Raw genomic sequence first — 26,344 nt, forward strand, 5'->3', positions numbered from 1 at the left:
TTCACCATAATCCTATTGAGTAGAATTTTTGTAATTGTTAAATAACACAGTATTTAGTCTATGTATTATTTGTCATTTTTATATGAATGTAGAGATTCCACCGTACAGGTCCCTGAATGAGTTGTTACTATACTGTAGAAACAGTGACAAATTACAAATGATGCAGCAGTATAAAAGGTATGATTTGCCCTAAAATCAGATTTATGGAGCACTACGTGGTAAAGAGCTCACCATATCATCTGGAGATTGCAAGTTTGAATGGTTGAGTGATGCCGCAGCCTGTTGATTGGCTGATATGAGCTTAGTGAGTACTGATTAGCCGACTCTCTGTGACGCTTGTCAATTATGGGCTTTTTTGTGCTTATGCAAAGGGAAGTAGCAAATGGAACCATCCTCTGAGTGTTACTTCGCCCACAAAGTTGTGAGAGCAAGCAGTTTGATTTAGCATAACGTGTCGTGAAGAAAACATGTGATAGCTTTCACGCGCCCTGGTTAGGAGTTGCAGCCTTTATGAAAGAGTCCTAGGGTAAGATTAGAAGTTTAGAGGGGTTTAAAGACGGGGTTAGTGGCCTGCTTTGCCTGATGGGTGCCGTGAGAGGCAGATTGTGATATGCTGGGTGTTCGGATACCTTTCTGTCGTGGCCAGTAATGAGTTTTATTCAGCGATTTATGCTTCATTGGTATTTCTGTGGGATCGGACCGGACAGGCTAGCTATTCGGTGTCTATCATCCTGTCATTATTTACAGATGTATCATTGATAATTAGTGTTAATGTAGTAATGTTATGTCATCTGAAAGTTGAGTCATTGTTCAGGAGATACGTTTCACTACTCATCCAAGTGGCGTCCAAGTAACTTCCATATAACCTCACATGGATGACTGAAAATCTTCACAGACCCAGTGTTATGTTGTGTTAATGCTATGGATGATCACTGTATAAATATGTAAACGTGATATTATTTAATTAACAATAAAATGTTTAATAATTGATTTGTGCTCCATTACTGTAATGAAAATTAAATACAAATAAAAAAACAAACATTAGGGCCGTCTCCTGGCAATGCTTCACAGTATGCTGGAGATTCCCGCGCCACACTCGAACCACATAGACCCTTTTTTCCTAAATAACATAAGAGCAGAGCCGGCACTTCTATCTTCTTTAAAACACTGCTTTGAGGTGCTATTCTGGGAGGCACTTGAGTTGTATTCTATCTAAAAGATAAGCTTGCTCACTGGGACTCAGGAAGAAGAGAGGAATTTGCTGCCAGATATCTCTGTTTTTCAAACTATACTTTTCAGCCCCTCTAACTCCCTCCTCTCTAGGTCTCTCGCTCTCTCCCTCTCATTCTCGCTTGCTCTCTTTTTCCTGCCTTGGCTCTCTCCACTGCACTGGTGCATCCTCTTCCTGAGGTGGAGTCTCCTTTTCCAGAACACCATGTCACACATACACAAATACACATTTGTTTTTGTAACATTTCAAGACATAACTTCACATATGTAGCATATTATAACCTGTATGTAATATGAACATATATTTCAGGATTTTTTTTTCCCCTTTTAGTTGAAAAAAAAAATTACAGGGGGGAAAAAAAGGGCTTTATACGGTCTAGGCGATTTTGTTGGTCCTGACATTTCAGAAAAAGCACCTACATTTGTCATATTCCAGTGAAGCCCTCAGTAACCATAAGAATTTAAAGCTTTTATACTATTTTTTCGTTTCTTTTCTTGTGAGGACCAGCCAAATGTCTCCATAACGTCAAATCTGTCAGACATTCCTATCCTTGTGGTGACATCTGGTCTGTAACAACACACAAAAACATGTCCCCCTACCGCACACACACAACATCTCCTTAAACACCCCTGAAACAAAGGAGACGTGAGCTTTTAAGCAGGCCCTGTCCACTGCGACTATTTTAAGAGCGCTCTACTATGAGGTAAATGTTGCTCATGCTGCTTCACTGAACTGAGTAATACTCACAATTACATAATTTACTTACTCTGAACTGCACTGTCCATAAAAACAAGGTTGAAGTGTATTGTAGGTAGTGTGCGAGTGAGGTAAGAGTGTGAGGGGAAACTTAGTGAGAGCATTGTTTGCGCTGCATGGGCTTGAATATTGTGTGCTATAATCACCCTGCATTTAGGGTTTGCTACATAAACAGTCCCATATTTAGCCCCACTACTGGTTTCTGGCATACATGTGTATTGTGTTTTCCATATGGAGTGTAAATGTGGTGTCGGTCTGCGATAAAAAGGTGGTCACTTGGCAATAGAAAGATGAAATGGCTTTTTAGGGCGGCTTAAGGCCTAAAGCTGCTCTGACAAAGGCGGTTCTCTTTAAAACGTGTTTGGTGCTACAGTAGGTCAAAAAGCAGTGAAAGCACATCAGCTCTGGTTAATGTTAATGAGAGGAAAAGTCAAAGCAACACAAATTAGTATTTTTACTTTTTTAACTATGCAAACGTAGAAAAATAATAGATTCAGTCCTGTGTGCATCCCAGGTTTTTTGCTTGTGATGCTCCAAGTTTACGGATAGTTAAGTGCATTAATAGACAGGTGTATATATGGGGGCATCCAAGTCAAACCAGGACTTTAATTGTGTAGAACAACAGAAAACTACTATTTCTCTATATAATCCGCTGCTGCACTAATGCACTTATCCCGGCGTCTCACTAGTGCTTGGATACAATCAAAGTAGAAAGTTTTCTCAGTATGCTGGAGCCATGATCAGACCGCCTGCTATACTGTATGCCTAAAAACACAGGAACTCCTGCACTGGCCCAGACATGTGGAAATTGCTCAGAGGGAGGTCAGGATAGTACAGGGATGTGGTAATAACTCCCAGCTGAGTTCCCGTAATGTGCAAGTGGTTCGGTGGACATTATGAAGTCAGACATTGTCCTGCAAAAACAGAACCTCTTTGTTGATCTAACCAGCGCATTTTTTCCATTTAAATCTTTTACTGTGATTAAATGTCTCATCACTGTATGTCTTCACAAGAAATTTCATTACAAGTCCCAGTTTGACTTGAATGCCTCTCATGCAGAAAAGTACATGGAGTAGTCGTGGTCATTTGTAGTGTTCGTTCCCCTCAACAAGTCAGCAAGTCCTTGTCCGGTGTTTTCTCTCATTGCATTGGATATGAAAGATATTTGTTCTCAAGCTAGCTTTTATGTATTTTGATACATTTTATCAACTGCAGTTTTATCCACTTGTGCTGGCAAGAGAGCTCGCTTTGCAATGCACTCTCTTTTGCTCAGTCATGGCCATGTTTCCTAATCCGGTCTGTGTAATGGAATTAATCTGTACTAACAGACAAACAGAGCATGTCTCGGGATGGCGTGTATAGCACAAGAGATTCAGAACAAACAGTGCGCACTATAGTTATAGCATTGTGTTGCATGTTCATGCGTCTTGAACATACTGCATATATTAAATAAAAACTTATACTTTTTAATTATGAGAATTTGTTACAAAATCGTGAAAAAAAAGAATCTAAAACCTACTGAGCCTACTCGTCCACCAGGTCGCTATAAATAATAAACTAATAGCTCCAACACAATCAGCTTGTCCATAAGTAGTGCGATTTCCACCCTGCTGTAAATATAAACTCTGTTCCCTTCATTGTGTCTATTCAGGTATAGTTGCTGTTACCTTATTGTGACGTCACAAACATGACTAAAATGTGATTATAATTAATTGGCATAAGCTGGGTCTCAAATTACATTTAACAACTTTGTATGTAATGATTTTTAAAGTCTACTCTTTAAAAATATTGCTAAAAACATATTATAATTGGTTAGTATATGAAAGCAACATAATATTAACAATACACTAAGATAGAATAGCATGTAAGAAACCTCCAGTTTGTTCTAGGCTCCTGCTGATGTTGCATCACAACGTGTTACAATGTCTCTACTGTTCGGACTGGTATTGCACCATGCGGATGAGTAGCATTAATTTTTAACAAGGTGCGCATTCAACATACCAGATGGGAGAGAAACAAAATGGCCCACAAAAAAAAGCTGTGGCTATGGGAAAATGCACTTGCGCTATATAGTGAAGCCTTGGATTGCGAGTAATGCGGTTTTCAGGCGTTCCGCAAGACGAGCAAATATTTTTAATAAATTTTAACTTGGAAAACGAGCAAGTCTTGGTGTACGAGTACCGAGTATCATGTATTACGCATGTGCGTCTTGTTTTGACGGTTAACGTCATGTAATAACAACTGAGCCAATGGTTTTTTTCTCTTTTGCCCTGCAGAATTGTGGGTAATCACCTCCCCTGCTGGGTCTTAGTGCACGTTGCTCACTGTTATAATTAACATCCGTGCACGCGTGTACTGTTTACTATAACACTGTGACCACGTGTGCGCGCGTGAAACATATTTTATTTTGTGTCTGAATGCGGGTGCGTACAGTGTGTGTGTAAAGCAAAAGCAAGTCTCATTAGAGAGGTTAAAAATCCATTTTCTCTCTCTGTATCAACCTGCTGTGTGTGCGTGCGCGTCATTGGACACCGTGCCCGACACACACACCACACAGACCCCTCCTACTTTCGCCCTTACAGATACACACACTCTTTCTCCCTGCTCTACCCAGAAACACTGCTATTTCGCGATTTTTTTCAAAGGTAAAGTGCAGGTTCATTTGTTTTATTTTTACTTTACAGCAGTATTTATTTCTTGTTTATTTTTCCGATAAAACAGTGTGCGCGCGCGCGTGTGTGAAAAGAGTGGAGGAAGGATAACAGTGTAAGACGAGAAAGGGGAGAAGGGCTTCACACACACACACAAATCTGTCAGGATTTATTTTTACTTTTTTTTTAAAAGTAAAGTGCAGGTTAATTTGTTTTATTTTTACTTTATATTTTGTGTTAATTATCTTTATGGGGTTTTTTTGGGCTGTGGAATGAATAATTTGAGGTTCCATTATTTCTTATGAGAGAATTTGATTTGGTTTATGAGTATTTTGAAATGCGAGCCCACTTCTGAAATGAATTAGAACCCAAAATGGATTAAATTTGTATGGCGAGAGTTCGCTTGATGGCATGACGCTCTGTTAACATTATGGGCACTCATATCAAGAGAACGCTAATCAAATTGAAATAAAGGCTTTTAAATGTGGTGCAAGGACAAAAAAAAAAAAAAACTTGTAACCTTTCATGTAGTAACCTTTTGTTGAGGGCTTTAAAAAAAAAAAAAAAAAAAAAAAAAGATGCTCTTCCTTTGAAACTTTGTTAGCAAAGGATAATAGGCATGTACTTGTTTTTTCCATTAGTCTGCATGATTGGAATAAATAGCTTGGCATATTTTCTTCCATTACGTTACCTATCTTTTTTTTTATTTTTTATTTTTTTATCGAAGTCAGTGAGGCTTCCTGGAAAAAGATATTCAGTCTAGACCAAAAAGCTTAAATCCTACTACGGTCTATGGGCACTGAGCCGGTACAGGAACCCTAACACACACTGTTAATGAGTCAACTTGCTTTTTCACTTTCTACATGCATGCGTATGTGTAGAACTCACTCTTGTAGTGTCTCTACTCCCATTTCCTTATATTGCAGCTCCTGTCTCATCTGGGCCAGCTCCTGTTTGAGCCTGGAAAGCTGAGGACACAACAACTGGAATTATAATATACATTCACACAGATCACTCTCTCACACATTTCACACAAATATGTGTCAATAGAAGGAGGTGGGCTTGGCAGACTTGGGAAGCAGAGTCATCACTAAACAGAAAGGTCTCACACCAACACCCCTAACCCACCCACACAGGAAGAGGAAAGGGCCCTGCCTACACATCCACACACACACACCCTCCAAAACACATTCCAACAGTACCCTAAGCCCTCCAGTGAGAGCTGACTCTGCTGCGGAGATCTTCTGAATGAATTCTTCAGCAGTTAAGTAAGAAGAAATGTTTGTTACAGCATACGTGTGATGGAACTCATATTGTATATCTAAACAATTATAACTTCAACCGGGGGAGTCTACTAATCAGTGCTAAAAGTGCCCCCAACATAGACGGGACCCCAACGTCTTCCCAAACAGGCTCCTGCTCAACATGACGTCTGAGGCATTGTTCTGAGAGGATAATGACTTACCCGCTCACGCCTACAGGCGATTTCCGCTTTGATTTGGTCAGGGTCATATTTTGCATTTGACGAAGAGCCAGAGTGTGCTGCAAAAAAAAAGACAGAAAGAGTAAGACGGTAAGACTGATCGACAGAGTGAGCAAGAGAACATGAATGAATGAACGAATGCAAGCACTGAAATCCAATTCCATTGTACTCGGCTGTCACACAAACAGAGAAAGAGGAAAGCAGGGGATACAGTGTCATATGATTAAAAGGCCTTTGTGCTCGTTTTTTCCCCCCTCTCCTTTTTCTACTCCTGCGTTCAGCTCTGACAGTTGCGAGGGTTGAAGTGCATTCTTGTCATGCTCGTGAAATCCGTTCGTGCAGCGACGATAATCAAAAATCCGCTGTGCACCAGACCTAGTTGTTTGGATGTTTAGGGTTTTTTTTTGTATTCTGATAAAAGCTTTGAACAACAAAAGTTTGTGGTCAATTAGGTCTCTGATTAGATGGACTAAAAACTGGGGTGTTTGAAAATCAACCATTTTATTCTACCACTATATTTCCATGTGCTCCATATGAAAGATCAAATTTTTTTTTTTAATTTAATCTATTTAGGTGTTGCCTATTTCCTAAGGTAATGTGTAAAACACTTTTGCGCGTGCTGATATAAATATAATGAAAAATAATCAATGACAGTGTAATAATCAACTGGTCATCGCCCGTGACATCACATTATGAAGGGCTTCACCCGTTTAATATACCCCAACTATTTGCCAGTGGCAATAATATTTTATTAAAGAACAGTAGATCATACTTTCCATGGAACAACTTAATATTAGTGCTGCACAATTAATTGCATAAAAATCAAAAACCGCAATATGGCAGTATATTTGCAAAAGGCTGCAATATATCACAGGTAATATACACAGTCTGGAATTTGTGTCAATAATTTAACCATTTTTTTATTTTGAGCTGAAAAATTTCAATAAGATCATTTGTCCAGTTATTTGGTGCCGTCCTAGAGAAATACATTTGAATACAAACTTTAATACAGTATCACAGTTTAAATCACAATCTCTGTCTCAAGATGATATATTTCATTTTTCAAATCATGCAGCCCTACTTTATACCCATTATTACTTACTTCTTAACACTTAAAAGCCATCAATACTTGCTCTTTTTGCTTGCTTAAACTTGATAAGACAAAGATTCAGCGAGTCATTTTACAGAGCGTTAACAAGCCGTCACAGGTTGATCTCTGCTTATAGACACCCCTAAGCAAGATGTTACTACATTAACAATAACGCACTAGAATGAGAGAATTTGTGATCTGCTATAGAGCTAGCAATACAATCAGAACTACCGTTATAGAATATTAATCAACACCTTCTCACTGATCATATTTAGGCATTCAGCAGCACTCTGGTAAAAAACGACATTTACAGCTGCAAAACATCTGGCAAAAAAATGCACTCTCTCGAAGTGGTTCATGTAAACAGATCTGAATCTGCTTTAAATGCAGATTAGGTTTATTTACACCTGCACATTTAAGTGGATCATCTTTAATCCAGGTATAATCCTGATACTCATTATGTATAAATAGATAACATGTTAACAGGGTCAGTCATGTACCAGAAAGAGAATAAAAAGCCTGTTGAATATTAAATATTTTGTCAGAGAATTCGAACAAAAACAACTACGACATTCAGTGCCTTCCAAAAGTATTTATACCCCTTGAACCTTTCCACATTTTGTCAGGTTAAAACCACAAACATAAATGTATTTTATTGGGATGGTATGTGATCGATCAACACGAAGTGGCACATAATTGTAAAGTAAAAGGAAAATGATCAATGCTTTTCAGATTTTTTGTGCGGCGTGCGTTTGTACCCCTAACTAAAATCCAGTGGAACCGATTGTCTTCAGAAGTTACCTAATAGGTAAAGAGTCCACCTGTATGCAAATTGATCAGAGGAGTTATATTTACTCCAGTACATTTACTTGAGTGAAAAGAAAAAAAGAAATAAAAAGCCGTAATAGACATGATTAGGAAATTATTCCTTAATTTGCTATTTTGTAAAGATATTAATTTTATTTATTTATTTTAGCTTTAAACCGACGAAATAATTGCATTTTAAATTTAAACTTTCTCTAATCGTCCTGGTGTGCACTGTACTCTCTCATAATACAACAGCAGTAAAACAGCTGCATTGTGTGAGGAGAAACTGTATGTAACACCTTTATAAAACACATGTAAGTATATTACAACCAACTTGTGGTTGGCTGGTGAATGAAAAGAAAAGCAAGAGGTAACGAGGGAGGAGGTTTAGGAGAAAGAGGAAAAGGAGGGGTCTGCGGGTGCAGTGAGAGCACTTGTGGAGGAGGAGGAGGAGGAGGAGAAAAAAAGAAAGAGAGGAAGGGAGGAGGTCAGAGAAGCCGAGGTGAGGAAACGGACGGGCTCTATCAGTCAATGAGTTATACAGCTCTTAAATTAAAACAATCACAATACAACCAGCTGTGTATGCGCATGAGTCAGTGTGAAAGTGATTATATGTGTGTGTGTGTGTGTGTGTGTGATCTCACAGCTGGTGATGGAGCGATTGTCGTCCTGGCTAAGCTGGTTGAAGAGCTGCATCTCCTGCTGAGCCAGCTCTAGCCTCTGCTGCTTGATCAGGTACATCTCCTTCTTGGCATTTAGGGCCTCCTGTGCCACCACCAGATACTCCTTCAGCATGCGCTCCTGCTCCTGGCGCCATTGCGTCCGTGGGTTCTCGATCTGCGTGGTTTCTGTAAGAACAGCGGCGCTGGTATATGTGCTCAGGAAAATTATAGATATGCTCCAAAGTTAAACGCTGTGCTATCTAGATCCTGTATAATGTATATTTTCCCTACATTACCCCATTCAGTGTTGAGATTGATCCTAATTATTGTATTATTTATAAGCAGACTGAATTTCAGTGTTTAACTATAAAAACACAGGCCTACATGCAATACCATGCAATGGTCTCCACTCCACTCCTCATTTCTAGAGAACGTATTTAAATTAAATAATGTTGATTAAATTAAGGAAATTGGACCAAGTGTTTTAATGTGACAGGCTGCAAAGTGCCAAAAGATATCATTTTAAAACTGGTTGTTTATGTAACGACCTCAGCAGCAACCTCATTTCCCCTCTCTTCTATTCCAGCCACTTATTTAGCATCACCGGTATACTAATCAGGGGTCAACTGATTATCAGCCCTAACAATTACTAGAGCTGACATTTAGCATTTTTACAGTTATAGGTTATTATTCACTTTTGCTCTGAGTGAGCACGTCTTAAATGAAGTCTGCAATTTTTGCGACGAAGAAAAAACCGTCTTGTGTGAAGTATGAAAAAGTTACGAGAAATACTCGGGCATATTCTCCAGCATGCTCAATAAAACCTCCAAGCTGTTTCACTTATAAAACTGAACAAGTTTGTATCTAATACTACTGATTTTTTTCAAGCAAAGACTTTTTACACCAAATACTGACTGCATTTATTTGATTACTCTTTAGTGACCTTTATATAAGTTTATTTTGATGTAGAACTGTTTTAAGAAGCTTGTCTTGGGGCATTTTTTTCTATGTTCCCAAGATATTTGTACAGTACTGTAAGTAAAAGATCTGTTAGATTTTATTGAGCATGCTGAAGAATATGCCAGAGTTCTTCTGGTAACCTTGTCAGACTCATTCCATTTCTATTTTCATGCAAAACCCAGCAAAAAACATTATGGGTTTTTTTTTGTTGTTGTTTTTTGTTTCCATCAGAAAACTGTCCTGTCATCTAATACATTGCTTTCTTTACAGGCACGCAAATATTAATCTGTAATGCTATTTATTCATTCATTTTTAATGTATGTTTGGAAATAGTGAATAGTTTTGTACATAATATTAGAGATATGATAAACATACTGTGTATACCTGTGCATAAAATTAGCATTTTTGCAGCAAATACATATCTTTTGAAATAATGGTTAATCCGTCTCCTGTGTTACTATAAATTGATATCTGTTCTGAAAATAAATAAATAAATAAATAATGTTGGTTGACCTCTAATTTTAATCGCTGGCTGCTCATCTGCACCTGTTTCTCACTGGTTCATACTTTAAGTTAGATGTTTTTATGCTTGGACGATTCATAGGTCACTGTGTTAACAAACAAACAATATACTGGATAATAAATTATGTACGTCTAGTCTGCCGAAAAATAAGCATCAATAACAAGTAAATATTACACTGCATGCAACATAAATTCTGCCAGTGCCTTCTTATGGTTTTAATGTTTAAATATGTACGTTATTAATAGCTAAATTCATTAGTATATTAATATGTTTTAATTTAATTCCATTATACATATTAATATTGAATATCAATATGTATAATATTCATAATATTAATATTAGATATGAATTAATTAAGTTATCGTATAGTCAAGTTATTGACATATAAATGCATGTTTTAAGCAATACATATTCGCGTCAGGAATGTGTCGACACATCATCCCTGCCATTTAAAGAAAAATGATGAATGAGGTGACACCATGATGGCCTTTCTGCTGTATCCTTCCTCCTTTGAAACAATGGAGGTTGTGAACTTTTGCGCTCAACTGCACATACGAATTTTAATAAAACTATTTATTACGACACACCCCCGTGATAATGCTGCGTGGTCCAAACGTTCTGGCTTGTGTGAGTCATGAGGGAAAGTAAAAGTACAGGAGTCAAACTTACTGTTTATGTGGTCGATGTAGTAAACTCCAATCTGCTGGTCATAGACAATCTCCCAGCCCAGAGGAAGCTCATCACCCACGCAGTCGGCAAACGTCAGGGGTTTAGTAATCCTACAGACAGGAGAGGGACAGAGAAATGTATAAGTGTGCTTAAAGGGAGGGGAAAAAAAGTTTTTTTCCTCTAATAACCTTCTGTGCACCAAGACAAATAAAAGCCGGTTAAAGTGAATCATTTCTGACATTGTGAAATAGACAGGACCCATGTCGCTCAAACTTTTCCAGAGCGCAAAACATATTTGTAACCCTGTGTCACACTAACATGTGAACGACACAGAAAAGTTGCATCTGAAAGGCTGTGCATTAGGAGAACAAAGCGGCACAGGCATCTGAAAATTCCATGCAATCTCTAACAAATGTATGTTCAGTCTGTCAGCGGCTGCTGATCTCTTCACCCACGGGTCAGAAATGGGTGTAATACACGCTCGGCAGGAAGAGGCTGCCCATAAACACATTCCAGGCAGAACAAAGCAGGTCTCCATCAGGCCCGGTGTGGCGTTACTCGGCAGTAAATCCGCGGCGCTGGGGCTCGCTGGTCTTCATCCACCGAGAGGCTCCTGTTTTGTGTTTCCTATGTTTGCCCTGGTCTAGATCTCCTCAAGGGCCTGATCCCATGTGGTGGAGCAGAGCAAAAAATCTAACAAACAAACAAAAACATCCAATTACACTGGCCTGGAGAATTTGGTCAGAAGCAGGACAACGCTGAATCTTGCATGAATTAAAGCCGGCGTGTTCTCAAGATGGAACCGGGGCTGTGGTGATTGTTATATGATTGCCAGACCACGGTTAGTCTGCACGGTCTTTGGATTTTGCATTTAGGTCAAAACAAACAAAATGTGAGCCAGGTGACCACAAACCATCTTCTGAACACAAAAACTACATGAAAACAAACAAACTACCTGAACGCAACCAACCAACCAAACTTATCTAAAAGTAAACAGCAACCTGCCTGGATGCAAACAACATACAGAACTGTACAAATGCCTTAAGACACTCCTCATCTCTTCTTAATGAATTAAATTATACTTTATATTTATATAAAAACAAACACTATCCTGTGACAAGCTGCAAGATAAAATTTAGTTATGTAACATCCTAAGCAGCAACCTCATTTCCCCTCTCCTCTGTTCCAACCGCTCAGCATTCAGCATCACTAGTACACTAATCAACCGCCTGATCATCTGTCATCATCTGCACTGGTTTCTCATTGGTTAGTGGCTTAGATTCGATGCCTTTTTTGGTGATTGATAGAGTGATTCATAGGTCACTCTGTGGCTTAACAAACAAAAAACACATTCATCTGAAACTCCTAAGATACGGGACTGGACTAAAAAAAGAGAGCCAACATCTCACAAAAAGCGGAAGCCAAACAACTCGTTCAGGAAGCATGGAGAACTATTGCACAAGACTACTTTAAAAATACAAGAAAGTCTGGCTCTTTGGAAGCAAAATATGGGTAAATGAATGGGATCATGACTTTTGATCTTTTTGTAACTGAATAAAAAACAACCGGCATGAACACAATTAACCGGTACATAAAATAAGTTATGTTACATGTTAGGGCAGAGGTGGCTCAGCGTGTTCCCTGAGGCTCCGAGCTACTGATCGGAAGGTCGGCGGATCGAGCCCCAGCTCCGCCAGGTTGCCGCTACTGGGCCCTTGAGCAAGGTCCTTAACACCGTCAGGCCCCGTATAATGGCTGACCCTGCGCTCTGACCGCCGCCTACTAACAAGAAGCTGAGATATGCGAAGAATAAAAAGAATTTCACTGTGCAGTAATGTACGTGTGACGAATAAAGCCTGAACATACACACAACCTACACAACCTACCTAAACACAAACCACCTAGTTGAAATAATATCTACACAAAGACAAATAAACAAATAAGCTAAATAAATTACAGTAAAAGACAAATAAATGTAGTAATTGAAAATAGACCTGAAATAACAAACACCAAACTAAAATAAACAAATTTAAAGGACACAAAAACCACAAGAACATAAACAAATGGCTTGAAAGCAAACAAAACCTTTAAATAAAAAAAAAAATTGTTGACCACAAACTACCTGACAAAGACAAACAAACCACCTGAATACAAAGAAACAACCTAAAACTAATACTACATCTAAACGAAACCCCCTAAACACGTGGACGAGACACCCTCCGCTGCCGTGACCTCAAACCAAACATCTAATCCAACAGAATCATTGTTAAATGGGTTATTTAACAAATCCAGTTCACAAACTTGCAGGCATGTTTTCACTTAACATGTCAATTTATCTTCGATCCAATTTGTTGCACCTCAGTTTCAGAAATAAAAGTATTCGTCCTCGCATGAACCGGATAACATAATAAGGCAGTCATTAAGCATGTGTTCGGTTCAGCTGCTTCAGAATAGTTGAAGTAACAAATTTTAGGTTAAATCAAGTCTATTATCGACTGCATTGTTGTAATTACACTGATTTTCCCAGTGGATATTTCTAATCCATGTTCCAGTGCAAAACAACATCACCTCCCATCACCTCAGTTACCTGAAGCCCAATGAGAGCAAGTTCTCCCACTTAATCCTGTTCAAACTCTCAGACCATTGAGGCAGGTTAAAAATCTGGGATCCAGGAATGTGCTATATTCGTGGTATTTGTTCAACTCTTTGTTTACTGCTTGTTTTGTACATGATTCTGGCACATTTATTTTTAGATGTGTATCTAAAAATGTTCAGTTGCACAATCACTCTAAACCAACTGATGAAATACCTATTTACGGAAACTACGTCTCTTACTACATCTTGCCATGTGGTCTGATTGTCACAAAGATCTGGCAACCCTGGTCAGGAACCAAGGCCACAGGGAGGGTGTGAGCTAGCATGTGCTTCCTTAGAGATATACAGGCCTGTGCAAAAGTCTTGAGCTACCCCTTATTTCTTTATATTAAATGAGTTTAAATGATGTTAATTAAGAAAACTGGAACAAATGTTTTACTGCGACAGGCTGCAAAGCGCCTAAAGAGCCAAATGAAAAACTGCTTTTTATGCATCAACTTCAGCAGCAGCCTTTCCCCCCCCCCTCATCTGGTTCCAACCACTCAGAATCACAAGTATAATAATCACAGGCCTGATTATCCGTCATCATCCACCTGATGACATTTCTCAATGATGCAGTGCCTACAATTTTGCTTCAACTGGAAGCAAGTGAGCCAAACATGTTCCAGCATGTCAATGTTCTGTGCGCAAAGCAACAGGGTTTTACCAAGTTTGATGTAGAAGAACTCGAGTGGACTGCCCTGACTTTAGCCTCAATAAACACCTTGGAATGAACTGGTACACATTGGTGTGACGATTCCCCAAACTTTTGGCCATATAGTGTACTGTACATCAAAGAGTAGTACTGTAGAATGCACCTGGAGGACTGGGCTCAATCCACTGGTATACAAGAGGCATTTAAATTAAACTGGGACTTCTGATTGTGCAGATTGATATCTATAATTTTATTTCTCTATAATTCACAGCTACACTAATGCACTTATCCCAGTGCTTGGATATCATCAAGGTATTCATGACTGGACTGGCTGCATCACATCTAAAACTCTGGCCTTCAGGAGGTCCTCTAATGACCCAAACATGTGGAAATGGAGGTCAGGACTGTATTGAGGATGTGCCTGTAATGTGCAAGTAGTTTTTTTTTTATGATTGTGTGTACAGTTTCAGCAGACAGGTGTGACCCGCCACAAGTTGGTGACAAGTTATCCACTGATATTCAAGGATCAAGGCGCCCCCGCTCTCTGAATGATCACGAGAACAACAGTGGGCATGTGGGTCATATGGTCTTGTTTAAAAGATATAAAAATGTTTTTAATAAACCATGAGTCAGTCATTGTGTGAATTGCCAGACAAAAGAATTGTAATACAGAACTTGAACGAGTTCCCTCCCCATCTCTACCACACAATACAGTTCAAACTCTGTCAGAGCAAATAATGACAACCATGCAATTAAGGAAAGCCATGCAAGAAAAGGAGTGATATTCATTTCAAAAGTGTTAATGAACCAGATTCATGTTTAACCAAAAAGTCTGTAAGAACATTATGAGTTGGTACAAGAACATAACTTGCATAGCGTCAGGATTAAAAGTTTGCGAAGTGATCTTAAATAAAGCTGTCAGGTTCGCAGTAAATCTTTTACAGCTGAGGACATGCTGCCTGAAGGCTGTAAAGCGCTGGATATTCCTGTAATTCACTAATGTAGATGTAAACAAGCTCAAATTAAAGCTGACATTCTTTGTTTACACAGTTTGTTTTAAATCCCATGTGCTCGGGTGCAGAGCCAATCCACAAAATCCACTTACGTATGAACTGTGTGACTTTTTTTTTTTTTTTACTTTACCCACATCATACTCTGGCAGATAAACCTTCATTACGCAAGACAGAGATTTTAAATTGAATCTAGGTCTGCAAATCAGTGCAGGTTTATCAGCTGAGCACTCCGTAGCACGGTGTTCATCTTTAAACACATTTCTCACATAGCTTTTTGTGATAAAAGGGTCAAACTCCGAGCGCACTGACCCGTCTCGAGTCAACATGCTGAATAAAAGAATGCGATACCTCAGATTGGTAGTCGGCCCTGCAGCAAAAAGCAAAAAAAAAAAAAAAAAGTCTGTGCTACGATTCTGGTTAGTGCAGCTCGTGACCTCTGACCTCTGACCATCGTGCCTGAGGAAGGTCGCTGGAACATGGCACGCTCTAGACCCGATTTAAAACAGATGCGAGGCTATTCCATTAATTCGAAAAAGCAACTTGGAGATTAGCAGTCAGACATAACAGCCAGGCTTCTCATACCCAACCCTGTCTAGTCACTCCAATCTAATGCTATCATGTTTCAAAGCACATCTCTCGCTCACTCTCTCCTAGATTGAAAGCTTTGCTGACATTTTCATGTACTACAGATGCCATGCAGCTATTCATCATTCTCAACATAGTGTGCAGAAGGAGCTCGGGTACACAATACGCACCAGTTCTCACTTAAAACCTTCGCCCGGATATGAAAGTTCACTGCTCGTGATGATATTTGAGAGATATAATACATCATGGAAACAGTCAGTGGATGCGGGACACCACCTTTTGCTTACAAAATGTTTTACAACAAATATAGGATGATAAGCACGCTAGTAGGAGACCCAACGGGTCAGTCCTTGATTCTGATCAGCCAAAACATGATTATTTTTCCCCTGACAGCAGCTCACAGGAGTGATTCTGGTTATACGGCATATCACAGGCTAACGTTAACACATTTGTTCTATTTTCTATAAGGGGACATTTATGCTGCATTCTCGGAATGAGTCTCCAGTGTCAGCACTAAGCACTTAAAGAGTCAGCAATACCCTTTAAAAAAAAGTTTTAGCGCACAAGAGAGTCTGTAACTTGATGCACTTTTCAGTTTCTCTGTAACGTGCCAACATTTTACTTAAATCTTATTCATGTCCATAGAAAGGAAATCGGAGGGGAAAATTTTTTTGCTTTTAACCATACATGTTAACACGAACTAACATGTTTTTCCGAGGCTTCAAATGTTCATATTACAAGCCACATTGTTCATGACGGTTCATGTCCATAACTACAAGTGACTTATCTGACTCTAATGTGGATGCGTCTGTCCTTGGACACGGCACGTGTGTGCACATCGATGCTTCTTTGCTTGCGCCGTCTGGGCTAAAAACATGTCATATTTGTGCAGCCACTCAATCATTTTAATATGGCAAGCAGTTAGAAAGAAAAGCCTGGCGCCTTGCTTTAGCTGTTTTACAGCGATTACTAGCGATGCAATGAAATCCCCGCGGGTGCTGAGTGACTTCACCGGACGCCCCACGCATACAAGTCACAAGTAGCAAGAATTCTGATTCGGCCATTCTCATTCCAGTTGCATGACTGAGTATCTAGGACCACACATGAAAGTGAGTCAGAGCCAATGCAATAATCAGATTTGGGAGTTCAGACAGCCCTAAAAAAAAAAAAACAAGTCTTTTCAGGCTGGTAATGTGAACTTGGCCAGATTGTCCATCATATCAACCTCAATTTCTGGACAGCGAAGGTAACAGTAGTCATAACTTCACATCAGGACTCACCACCACACCATATCACTGGGTATTGCCCTGTCGTGTTGCGAGACTTCTGCTGGTTGGAAAAAATGTACTATGTACCTACAGAAGTTAAAAGCCTTTTAACTCCTTATCCTGTCATTCTTTATTTTTTTGCCACCATGGCCTCTGGCCTACTCATTAGGCAGCATAATGTATATAAATCTGCATTACGGACTTATCTTTTCTAAAAGTGCTACACAAAAATTCACTGTTTTGGTACTTTTATGTTTGTTATTCAGTGAGCGCTAACAGAATTCTAATGATTTCATTAAACTACTAATTTATAGCATTTTGCACCTTTCAGAAGACTTGTTTCTTGGGGGGACAGGGGTAGCTTAGTGGTTAAGGCATTGGACTACGGTTCGGAAGATCCCAGGTTCAAACCCCACAACCACCAGTTGCCACTGGTGGGCCCTTGAGCAAGGCCCTTAACCCTCATCTGCTCAGATGTGTAATGAGATAAAAATGTAAGTCGCTCTGGATAAGAGCGTCTGCTAAAATGCCTAAATGTAAATGTAAATGTAAATGTTTCATAAAGTTCATATATTTCACACATTTTCGTGTCTAATCCGGGTCTCCACTGCTCAGGACACATGCACACCGTGGCCAGTTTATTCCAACATTTTCAATCCTTACAACAGGAATTAAGAAATCTACAGTGCCCCAGGAATGCGCGGCAGTTGTGCCTGTAGGCACATGTCAGACTTTTTTTTTTTTCCTAGAAAAAGAAACGTCAGTGCATTGAACTGCTATCTGCTGGACTAAATTCAAATATAGTCTTTCGTAATATGCCAATATTTTTCATATCATAAATTATTTTGCACCGTGATGACTCATGTCTGCAAAATGAAAATCAATAATCATCTGCCATCACATTTCATCTTTATACCACAGATCTGTTAAATTCTTGAATCCGACCCCTTTGAAGATACTGAATAATTCTTGCTAACAGCAGATCTGACAGTAGTACCATTGCAATGCCAAGGGCTGTTTGATATTAATCAGCTCATTTGTACCGTATATGTTATCATTTCTATTATAAAACAATTGAAAAAAATTACATAACGTGCAGTTGTTTTGCTAACTTAAGCAACAAAAAGAAAAGCTGGCAAAAGAATTTATTTGTAACTGTTAATGGAAGTGATAACAAGAAATAGCTTGTTTCACACACACACACATGTTCCACAACGTTAAACGCAACTATAAACAGACCGAAAATATGCATGAGCCTATTAAATATGTTCCCAAATTGTTTAGCTGTAAGAGCGATAAAAGATTTAGATTGATGTTGTTATTGGAAGAAAAAAAACCCACACCTTGTTATTGATTCTTTTCCTGTATGGGCATGTGTTTCAGTCTTGAGGTTTAATTTAATTTTATCCTACTGCTATAATGCTATTTAGGCACGGCGTTCAAGTCAAACTGAGACTTTTGATTGTGCCGAATAACAGAACACAGTCATGAGATGTGTATGAGTAAAAGCTAACTTTATTTCTCTATATAATTCCATGCTACACTAATTCACTTATCCCAGCGTCACTAGTGTTTGCATACCATTAAGGTGAAGAGTTTTCTCAGTATACTGGAACCAAGATTAGCCTACCCGCTTCAAATTGGACTAGCTGGCCTCTCAGGGACTTCTTTAATGGTCAATGGGCAGGTCAGGACTATACGGATAAAAAAGATTTCACAGAATCACAGAATTCCATTTTTTTTCCACATTAAAGAAAAGGGCCATTAAAGGAATTCCTGGGAGGCCAGTGTTTTAGATGCGACTATGACATGAGGCAGACAATCCAAACATGGCTTCAATGTTCTCAAGTTTGTTGATGACACTTGTGCAGAGGATTATATAGAGAAATAAAACGTGTATGTCTGGCTTGAGTACTTTTTCTTTTTTTTTTTCCAAGAATCACTTACTGTAAATAAAAAGTAATTAACACATTAGCCCCAGGACACAAGACGTGCATCATTCGCATAGTTTCTTTCACTTTAACCACATAAACCGTTTTCTATCAAGAAAGTTAAAATAGACAAAAGGTTGCATATCAAGAACACTGTAAATAAAAAGCATTCGCTTGTCCTAAAGCTCGTGTCTTCTCTTAGAAGTTCACATATCAGGAACTGCATTCACTAGATCTCCTTCACCTAATCAGGAAAATCAGTGAAACTGAAACACACAGCTTCCTCAGGCCAGACTGTAAAAACACAGCCATTCAACAGCACAAATTATGGTTCCTTCACTCGCACAAACAAAATGAGCTTTAAGGTAGAAAAACACTTTACCCACAATGCTGTAAAATGGTCTGAGAGTTTCGATCATGTGAAAAGGACATGGATTAGATAAATCAAGAAACACAACTTTAATATAGACCTTATAGGGTGCTAGCCGAGTCCCATCCGCGGTGTGGAACTACTGTAGTGCTTACCTTCAGCCCTCGTGCACCCTTCAAGCACACCGAGCATAAAGGACATACTTTAATATCTGCTTTATCAAGATCCAGTTCCTACTCACTACTCAAGGAAGACTACTTTCCAGCTGGGGAGAAAAAAAAATTCCATTTTGGAAATGATTGGATAAAATAATGGTAACGTATGTATAAACAACACAGCGTGAACTGAAGTGTCCATGTAGTAACAGTTAACACAGTTTAATCCGCAGCCGATTATTAACCTCAAAAACAAAAAAAAGAGACTGATGAGACTGTTTATAAAGCTGACATAAGTGACAATGGGAACCAACTGGCTTCATGGATGCTCAATAACATTATACATAATATCAAAAACAATGCAGTGAAAAAGTATTTGCCCCCTTCCTGTGTTTGCCCCGTCCTTCCCCTACCCGTATTTTTTTTTAACATCTATAAATTGCATGCTATGTTTCATATTAAAATTTATTTGATGATCTGAAATCATTTGTAAGACAGATACGCACATTTTTTTAAAATATAATACTTTTTCACTGTATTCATGACATTCATTAATGTATTAAAAATGTGCAACTACAAGCAAAATGCTGTGGTAGAAGTGAAAGAAAACTCTTTAGAGTTATAAGAAAGTATTTAACTTATGAGCTTTGTCTAACCAGGGTTCAGCCTTACTTGATTTCTTTCGCAGTAATGAATGCTTTTTGACATAATAGAAAAGACTGATAAATATGACCGTAACTGTAGCCTGAGGAAAGACATTGGGCTTCCATGGTTTTATCACTTTCCCACACTTTTCCCATAAATTAATTCAATTACATGAAAGGATGTGTCAGTTTTTAATTCAGAATGGATTCACACGTTTGAACTTTTAAATAATAAATTCTCCAAAACATAAATACAGTCTGTACACACACTTCTTCTACTTTGAAGTTTAAGGGTGTTTGAGACAATACTGCCCCCTACTGAACCGGAGTAATGGTAAAAATAAATAAATAGGTGCTTTATCTGTGCGCTGCCTTTCCCTACAAATGTGTTTTTAGGCTGTGGATGGAAGGATAAATGAATAAATTGATATTCAATTTAGAGGAAATTTATTTGCACCTGCAGCACACATAGTTAAACATTAGAAACAAAATTATAATAAATATATTTAAAAAAATATGGTGAAAGTGCGATGCGGTACTGTAAAATGTTATTAATATAAATAAGCATCAGGGTTGAGTTAAACACCATCAATAACATGAACCGTATTGGAGGGAGTGAAGGCATACCAAGGCATACTTCATTACACAGGAAACTAAATGGTAATAAAAGTTAATTGGCAGTTATGTTATAATGATTTGTTAATTTGTGACCTTATGATACATTACACCAAATTGACAATTTCCCACTTTTTTTTTTTTAAACTAGCTTTACAATAAAGTATGCTTTTCTAAAAATCGCAGAATCCTTTTCAAAAAGACGATATACACAGACCGCGCTTTTCCTCTCTCTCTCTCTCTCTCTCTCTCTCTCTCTCTCTCACACACACACACACACTATGAGCTAGGACATAATGGGAGATGTGAGCCACTGACAGGAAACGGGACCACCCCGTGTTCTGACCAGGAACTTCAGGCCAGTTTCCTCTTTCTGTAGAGCTTTCAAAAACAACAGCGTGCTGCTCTCTAAACGGCAGGCTCTACGCTAGTGGAGCGGTACGAAGGTTGCACTAAGGTGTTTTTAAACGAGTAAGGGATCAATCGAAACCATGAAAACACCCAAACACCTGCTTCTCACAGATGCACTTAAATCATAAACATGTGCCAACAAGAGGTTACTTTTTCAGCGTTGATTTCAAAAACAAGTCCAGCCCAGGACTGAAGCGCAAACCGATAGTACAACATGCTGCCCCCGACTGTAAACTAGAACTATGAAGCCAAACGCTGTTAAAGGAGTGTACTAGTTCGTCCAATGTTTTCTTTCAGCTCCTCAGAGACCAAGTGTGAGCTGAGAGAGCCGATCTTCCCATACCACGCCTTTCTTCCCGAGCGGAAACCGGCGCTGCCAGAAGTACAGCTCTCAGAGCGTTCAGTGTGCCGACTCGCTGAAGCCGCCAGCATCAGAAAGAAAAAAGGGCTATGGGCCCGCGGGCTATTTTAAGACTTGGGAATTTCTCAAAGATTCTTTCAGCAGGAAAGACAGGGGAGGGGAAATGCGTGACTTCTAAACAAATAGAGAAATGTTAACACTTTTGGTAGAAGAAATCAATGATGCATAAAAATTATTTAATGCAGAAGACAAAAGAAGTGACAAATTAATAAAAGACTTAGATAAGATTAGACAAGCCTCTGGAACAGAACTGGAGAAGACAAACCATATTCTTGCAAAAAAAAAATTAAAAAAATTCCCCCAGTTGGTGTTTTGCTGGTTGTGGTAAAGCTCTGTCTCACTCGTTAAACCAAAATCTTCCATAAACCTTCAACTGTATTAAGATCTGGTGAGTTTTATGGCCAGAACATACAACTTACATCATGTTCATACTCATCAAACCATTCTCACTCACCCTGAAAGACACCAGGAAAAGTTGCAGCACAGGATGGAGGTGATTCACCCTTTTTAGTCTAAAGCTACAAGACAAACTTTATGACCGGGTGTCCAAATGATGGGATTGTTTTCGCTTTAAGTCATCTAACCAGGGAGGCAGAAAGAGATTCTCAGGAAATCTTCCTCCAGGAAGAGAAAAAAATTAAAAACAAGCTCCAACATGACATATTTACAGAGAGACATTTGCTAATTCTATTATAATCTGCTCTCTGGTGCGGCCTCGTTGATGTTCCCCAGTGGATATTTCCATCCGGTTGGAGTGTTCTGCTTTTCCCTGGTGGGAAAGGTATGCGTAACTGGAGCCCGCTTCGAGTGACGAGTGTCCAGGCCTAGTCTGGACATCCACGCTGTCTCTCCTCCAGCTTCAGCCTTCGCTCCTCAACAAAAGCATGGAGCAACATTCCAGGCACAAATTAAGATGCTCAGAAAACAACAGCTTCTGCATTCCTGCTCGACAGCCTGTTTCCCTAAAATATTCCCAAATAAACTTAATTATAGCAGCTGAAGTTTAGTATGTTTGTCACTTTTGGTGCTGTTTTTCTTGCAAAACAGAGCAGCAGGGATTCGGATTTGGCTACCACATGTCTACATGCGCATGTGTCTGTTAAGAGGCTAATAAACGCGAGCGCTGCTGCTGCTGTAGACTTTTATGCGGGTTGATCAGCTCTGTACAACTTTACAAGGAAACTTTTACTGCCTTAATTAATCCGCTGCCTACATTTAGACAAAGCGCCGCCATGGGCAAGGGTGGCCTCAGTTCTGTGGGACTTTACGCCATGCTTTAATGCTGCTGATGTAATAGCTAAAAACTGTTAAAACAACTCGTCACTCACTTTCGGTGGTACGCAATGCAAACCGTTGCATGGTGCAAACAGCCAGATAGGTGGTTAAGTACTAGATATTACAGTGACTGTGGGACAGCCGTCACATCAGCAGTTTAATGAATGGTGCGTGTGGTTTGGGTCTCAACACTGGAGATTATGGTGAAAAAAAAAGGATTCCTTGATGACACATTCTGCGGGCAATATATTTTTTTTATTGTAATTTTTTTACTTTTTTTTTTTGAGCACCAAATCAGAAATTAATCTGCAAGTGGAAACAAGAGGAACCAACAGACTTGGCTCAAAAGTCATGACTCAAGAGTAATTTATCTCTCAATAATTTCACCTGTGACGTGACTGCGTGTAATCAGTAGAAGAGTTATACGATGGCTTCATACTGCATTTGTTTTTTAGCAGCGTTTCCACATCCACAGGATTCAGAAGCACGTGCTATGACTGGTCTATCCATACAATATTACTCCAACGTCTTCAACTCCAATACCAAAAGATATGTACAGTAATCTGCTTGTTTTGGGTGCCTGAACTAATAAATTTTGCACCCTAACAAATTTACACAGACCATAGAACGTCTCAGTTCAATGTCTTGCTGGAACGGCAACAGAAAGTGAACGCTCGCTTGTTTTGTTTATTAGTGCGAACTAAGGGGTCAGATTACATTTACGGCAAGTATGGTATGTATTTCAAAGTCTGGACTGCTGCGATCAACAGATGTACAACAACATCTGGATCCAGCATGAGAGTAAAAGGACCTCGTAACTACGTCTTATCTGAAATGGCGATAAAACCCTACACTATTTCTGTGATTCACTTCACTGTCCATCTGGGTTCTTGGTATATTCATACACGTTCAAGTCTGGATTTATTCCAGGCAATGTAACGATCTGGACATGTGGCAAGCCATATAGCCACATGAAAAAAATTGATAATACAAGTTACTGCCAGCTTTTTACTTCACTCAAATGTTAAATTAACATCTTACAGAAATTGCGACAATACATTTTTTTGTCTTAAATTATTTCGAGTGCGCACCATACAAGACTTGAGACTAGTGTAAGTGTGTGTATTAATTGAATTTGTGCCTAATTTCCTTATAGAGTTCGGAGAAGGCGGCAGTGAGAGACTTTTAAAATGTGCAATTTCTAACTGCGTTTCTGTTGCACCACTTGCATACAGAATCGTTTATATTGAGGCTGATCGGCCCATCATCAGTCATTGCTGTTCAAACTGAAACCAGCCAATGACCGGTGTCTTATATTATAAGTGTAAAATTATTATTGTTTTTTTTTTTATCGTTTTTATAGTCAGTGTGGCGATACGTGAATCACACAAAAGAATAGCCATTCATAACTTAAATGACTGTCTAGTGCTTAACCATCAGCTGTTTAGACAGGACTTAATTACCCCTCACTCATTAGTCTCAGCCCAACTCATAACTAAAACAGCAAAGTTCAAAAGGGATGTTTACCCCCAAGGCAGGCTTTAAGCTTTCTTCCATGCTCTAGACTGCCATGTGTACCGAGGAATGACGCGCAAAATATGCGGCTCTAAAAACAACAAATGTGCAGCGTCCCCGAGTTTAGACAGAGTCATACAAGGCATTAGAAGTGTGTCAGAAAATGCAATACAGCCCATTTTTAACTCCAATGTGGACCACAAATAACCGCCAACATCGTCGCCTTACTCTACATGCCGGTTAACACGGTTCCATATGGAGGGAACGTCCACAAGTGTCAATCTTAAAATTCCACTGCTGGGTTAAAAGAAGACATGAGATTACAACTTTGGGAGGAATGGCATTTATGTATTCCCCCACCGGAGAGGCTGCTGCTGCTGCTCCGTTTTAGGAAGAGCGAGGGAGCGACCCCCCGGGCAGCTGAGCATGTCAGTGTCGACGTCCCCTCCTTCCATTATGTCCAGCATCTTATGGAAATAGGTCTACTATAAGTAGCCTGTAAGACCTGTCTCCAGATGCAATTAGATACTGTCTGCAGGCGTGTGTACCAGGGAGACCATCCATCATGCTAGCTCTCATCCATGGAAGATGGTTATTTAAAAATGAAGTTTTACTCACAAGCCCAACACTGAATCTGTTACTGATCCGATTTACACTCTAAGGTTCTGCTAAACATTTTCTGGCTTAAATCTTTTGTGTAAATTTGAAATGTTTAGCAGAACTTCGTGTGGTTGCCATTCATTAACATAGCACCTCATTGCTTGTCGTTTATGAATACAGTTATATATATATATATATATATATACACACACACACACATACTATTGATTGTAATAGATAAATCATTCCTTATTCATCAATATAAACCAGTCAGATATACATAATGCCCAGTATTGTGAAGGTTCGTACTAGGGCAGCTGTGGCCCCTCGGGGTATGACCACACAAGACCTCAAGGGGTGTGCAGTGGTGTCTGGAACTAGGACATTTGCAGAGGATCCTTTTGGGTGCTGTAAGTTACAGGGTAGGATTTGTTTTTCTAAAGCATAGATGCTCATTCGGATAGGGATTGGGGAGTATGGAGGCTGGGTAAGCAGCTTTGGGCATTTTGTCTGCAAGACCGGACCCTGTGTGTGGTGGGATGTGGTGCAGTGGGTGTTACGTTGTCTCTCCATCATAGGCAGCATTGTCTTTCTTTTGTGCTACATTGGGTTTTCTGTGGGATTAGACTAGATGGGCTGGTTTTTTGTCCCTGACATTGGCAAACTCTAATTTTACTGCTTTGTAGCTTTTTGACTTGTATGAACTATATAACGTTTCCTATGATATTAATCCCACCATGCACCCATATATTTTACGTTAATTATGTATAATATTTCTGCAACAGTTCTTAATAGAACTTTATTCTGCAAGAACTGTGTTTAAATTTCTCTCTGTTTCCAATGAGATGTATACTAGTGCTGTGAATCACGGGTACTGTAGATGGGCGTTTCGATGTGATTTCTGGCCACTGCAGAATTCTATTCAACAGCACCAAACGTTACTGTCGGTTTTGTCTCAAGCAGGTATATTCTTTACAGGGTTTTTAATGCTATTTAAAACCACTAAAATGGTCTCCATAACTGCTTTGTAACTTGGTATTTAAACAATAAACAATACATATGATGATGTTTCCAGCCAATTTAGTGCAGCACACTCCAGCCTGTTAGGAGGCAGAATTGCACCAACCTCCATAAACTTAAAAGAAGAAACGGCAATACTATTGCAAAATGTGAGTGGAAGATGCAGAAGTTGTTGTTTTTTTGGCAAATTTTATTAAATCAATCAATTTTAATCTATTTAACATTTAAGTTACACTAACATTAAGTTTAAATATACAGTATAATAATACATTTTATTTATACACCCCTTTTATATACCCAAAAACACTTTACATTTCACATAAAATCTAAAAAAAAACTAACAGCATTTACTAAAGAATTGAGAATATAATCATTAAAAAAAAAATTATGAAAATAAAAT

General features: G+C 39.0%; 1 protein-coding gene across 3 annotated transcripts in view; it reads right to left on the minus strand.

Moving 5' to 3' along the window:
• wwc3 (WWC family member 3) overlaps nucleotides 1-26,344 on the minus strand; it is a 57,562-nt gene that overhangs the window by 23,266 nt on the left and 7,952 nt on the right. For all 3 annotated transcript variants that reach the window (XM_053498687.1, XM_053498688.1, XM_053498686.1), the window contains exons 2-5: nucleotides 10,833-10,942; nucleotides 8,663-8,866; nucleotides 6,104-6,180; nucleotides 5,527-5,606 (exon numbers count right to left, since the gene is read on the minus strand). In XM_053498687.1, coding sequence (XP_053354662.1) covers nucleotides 5,527-5,606; nucleotides 6,104-6,180; nucleotides 8,663-8,866; nucleotides 10,833-10,942 — 471 coding nt within the window. The remainder of the gene's footprint in view (nucleotides 1-5,526; nucleotides 5,607-6,103; nucleotides 6,181-8,662; nucleotides 8,867-10,832; nucleotides 10,943-26,344) is intronic.

This window comes from Clarias gariepinus, chromosome 6 (genome assembly GCF_024256425.1).
Source record: "Clarias gariepinus isolate MV-2021 ecotype Netherlands chromosome 6, CGAR_prim_01v2, whole genome shotgun sequence".
NCBI lineage: Eukaryota > Metazoa > Chordata > Actinopteri > Siluriformes > Clariidae > Clarias > Clarias gariepinus.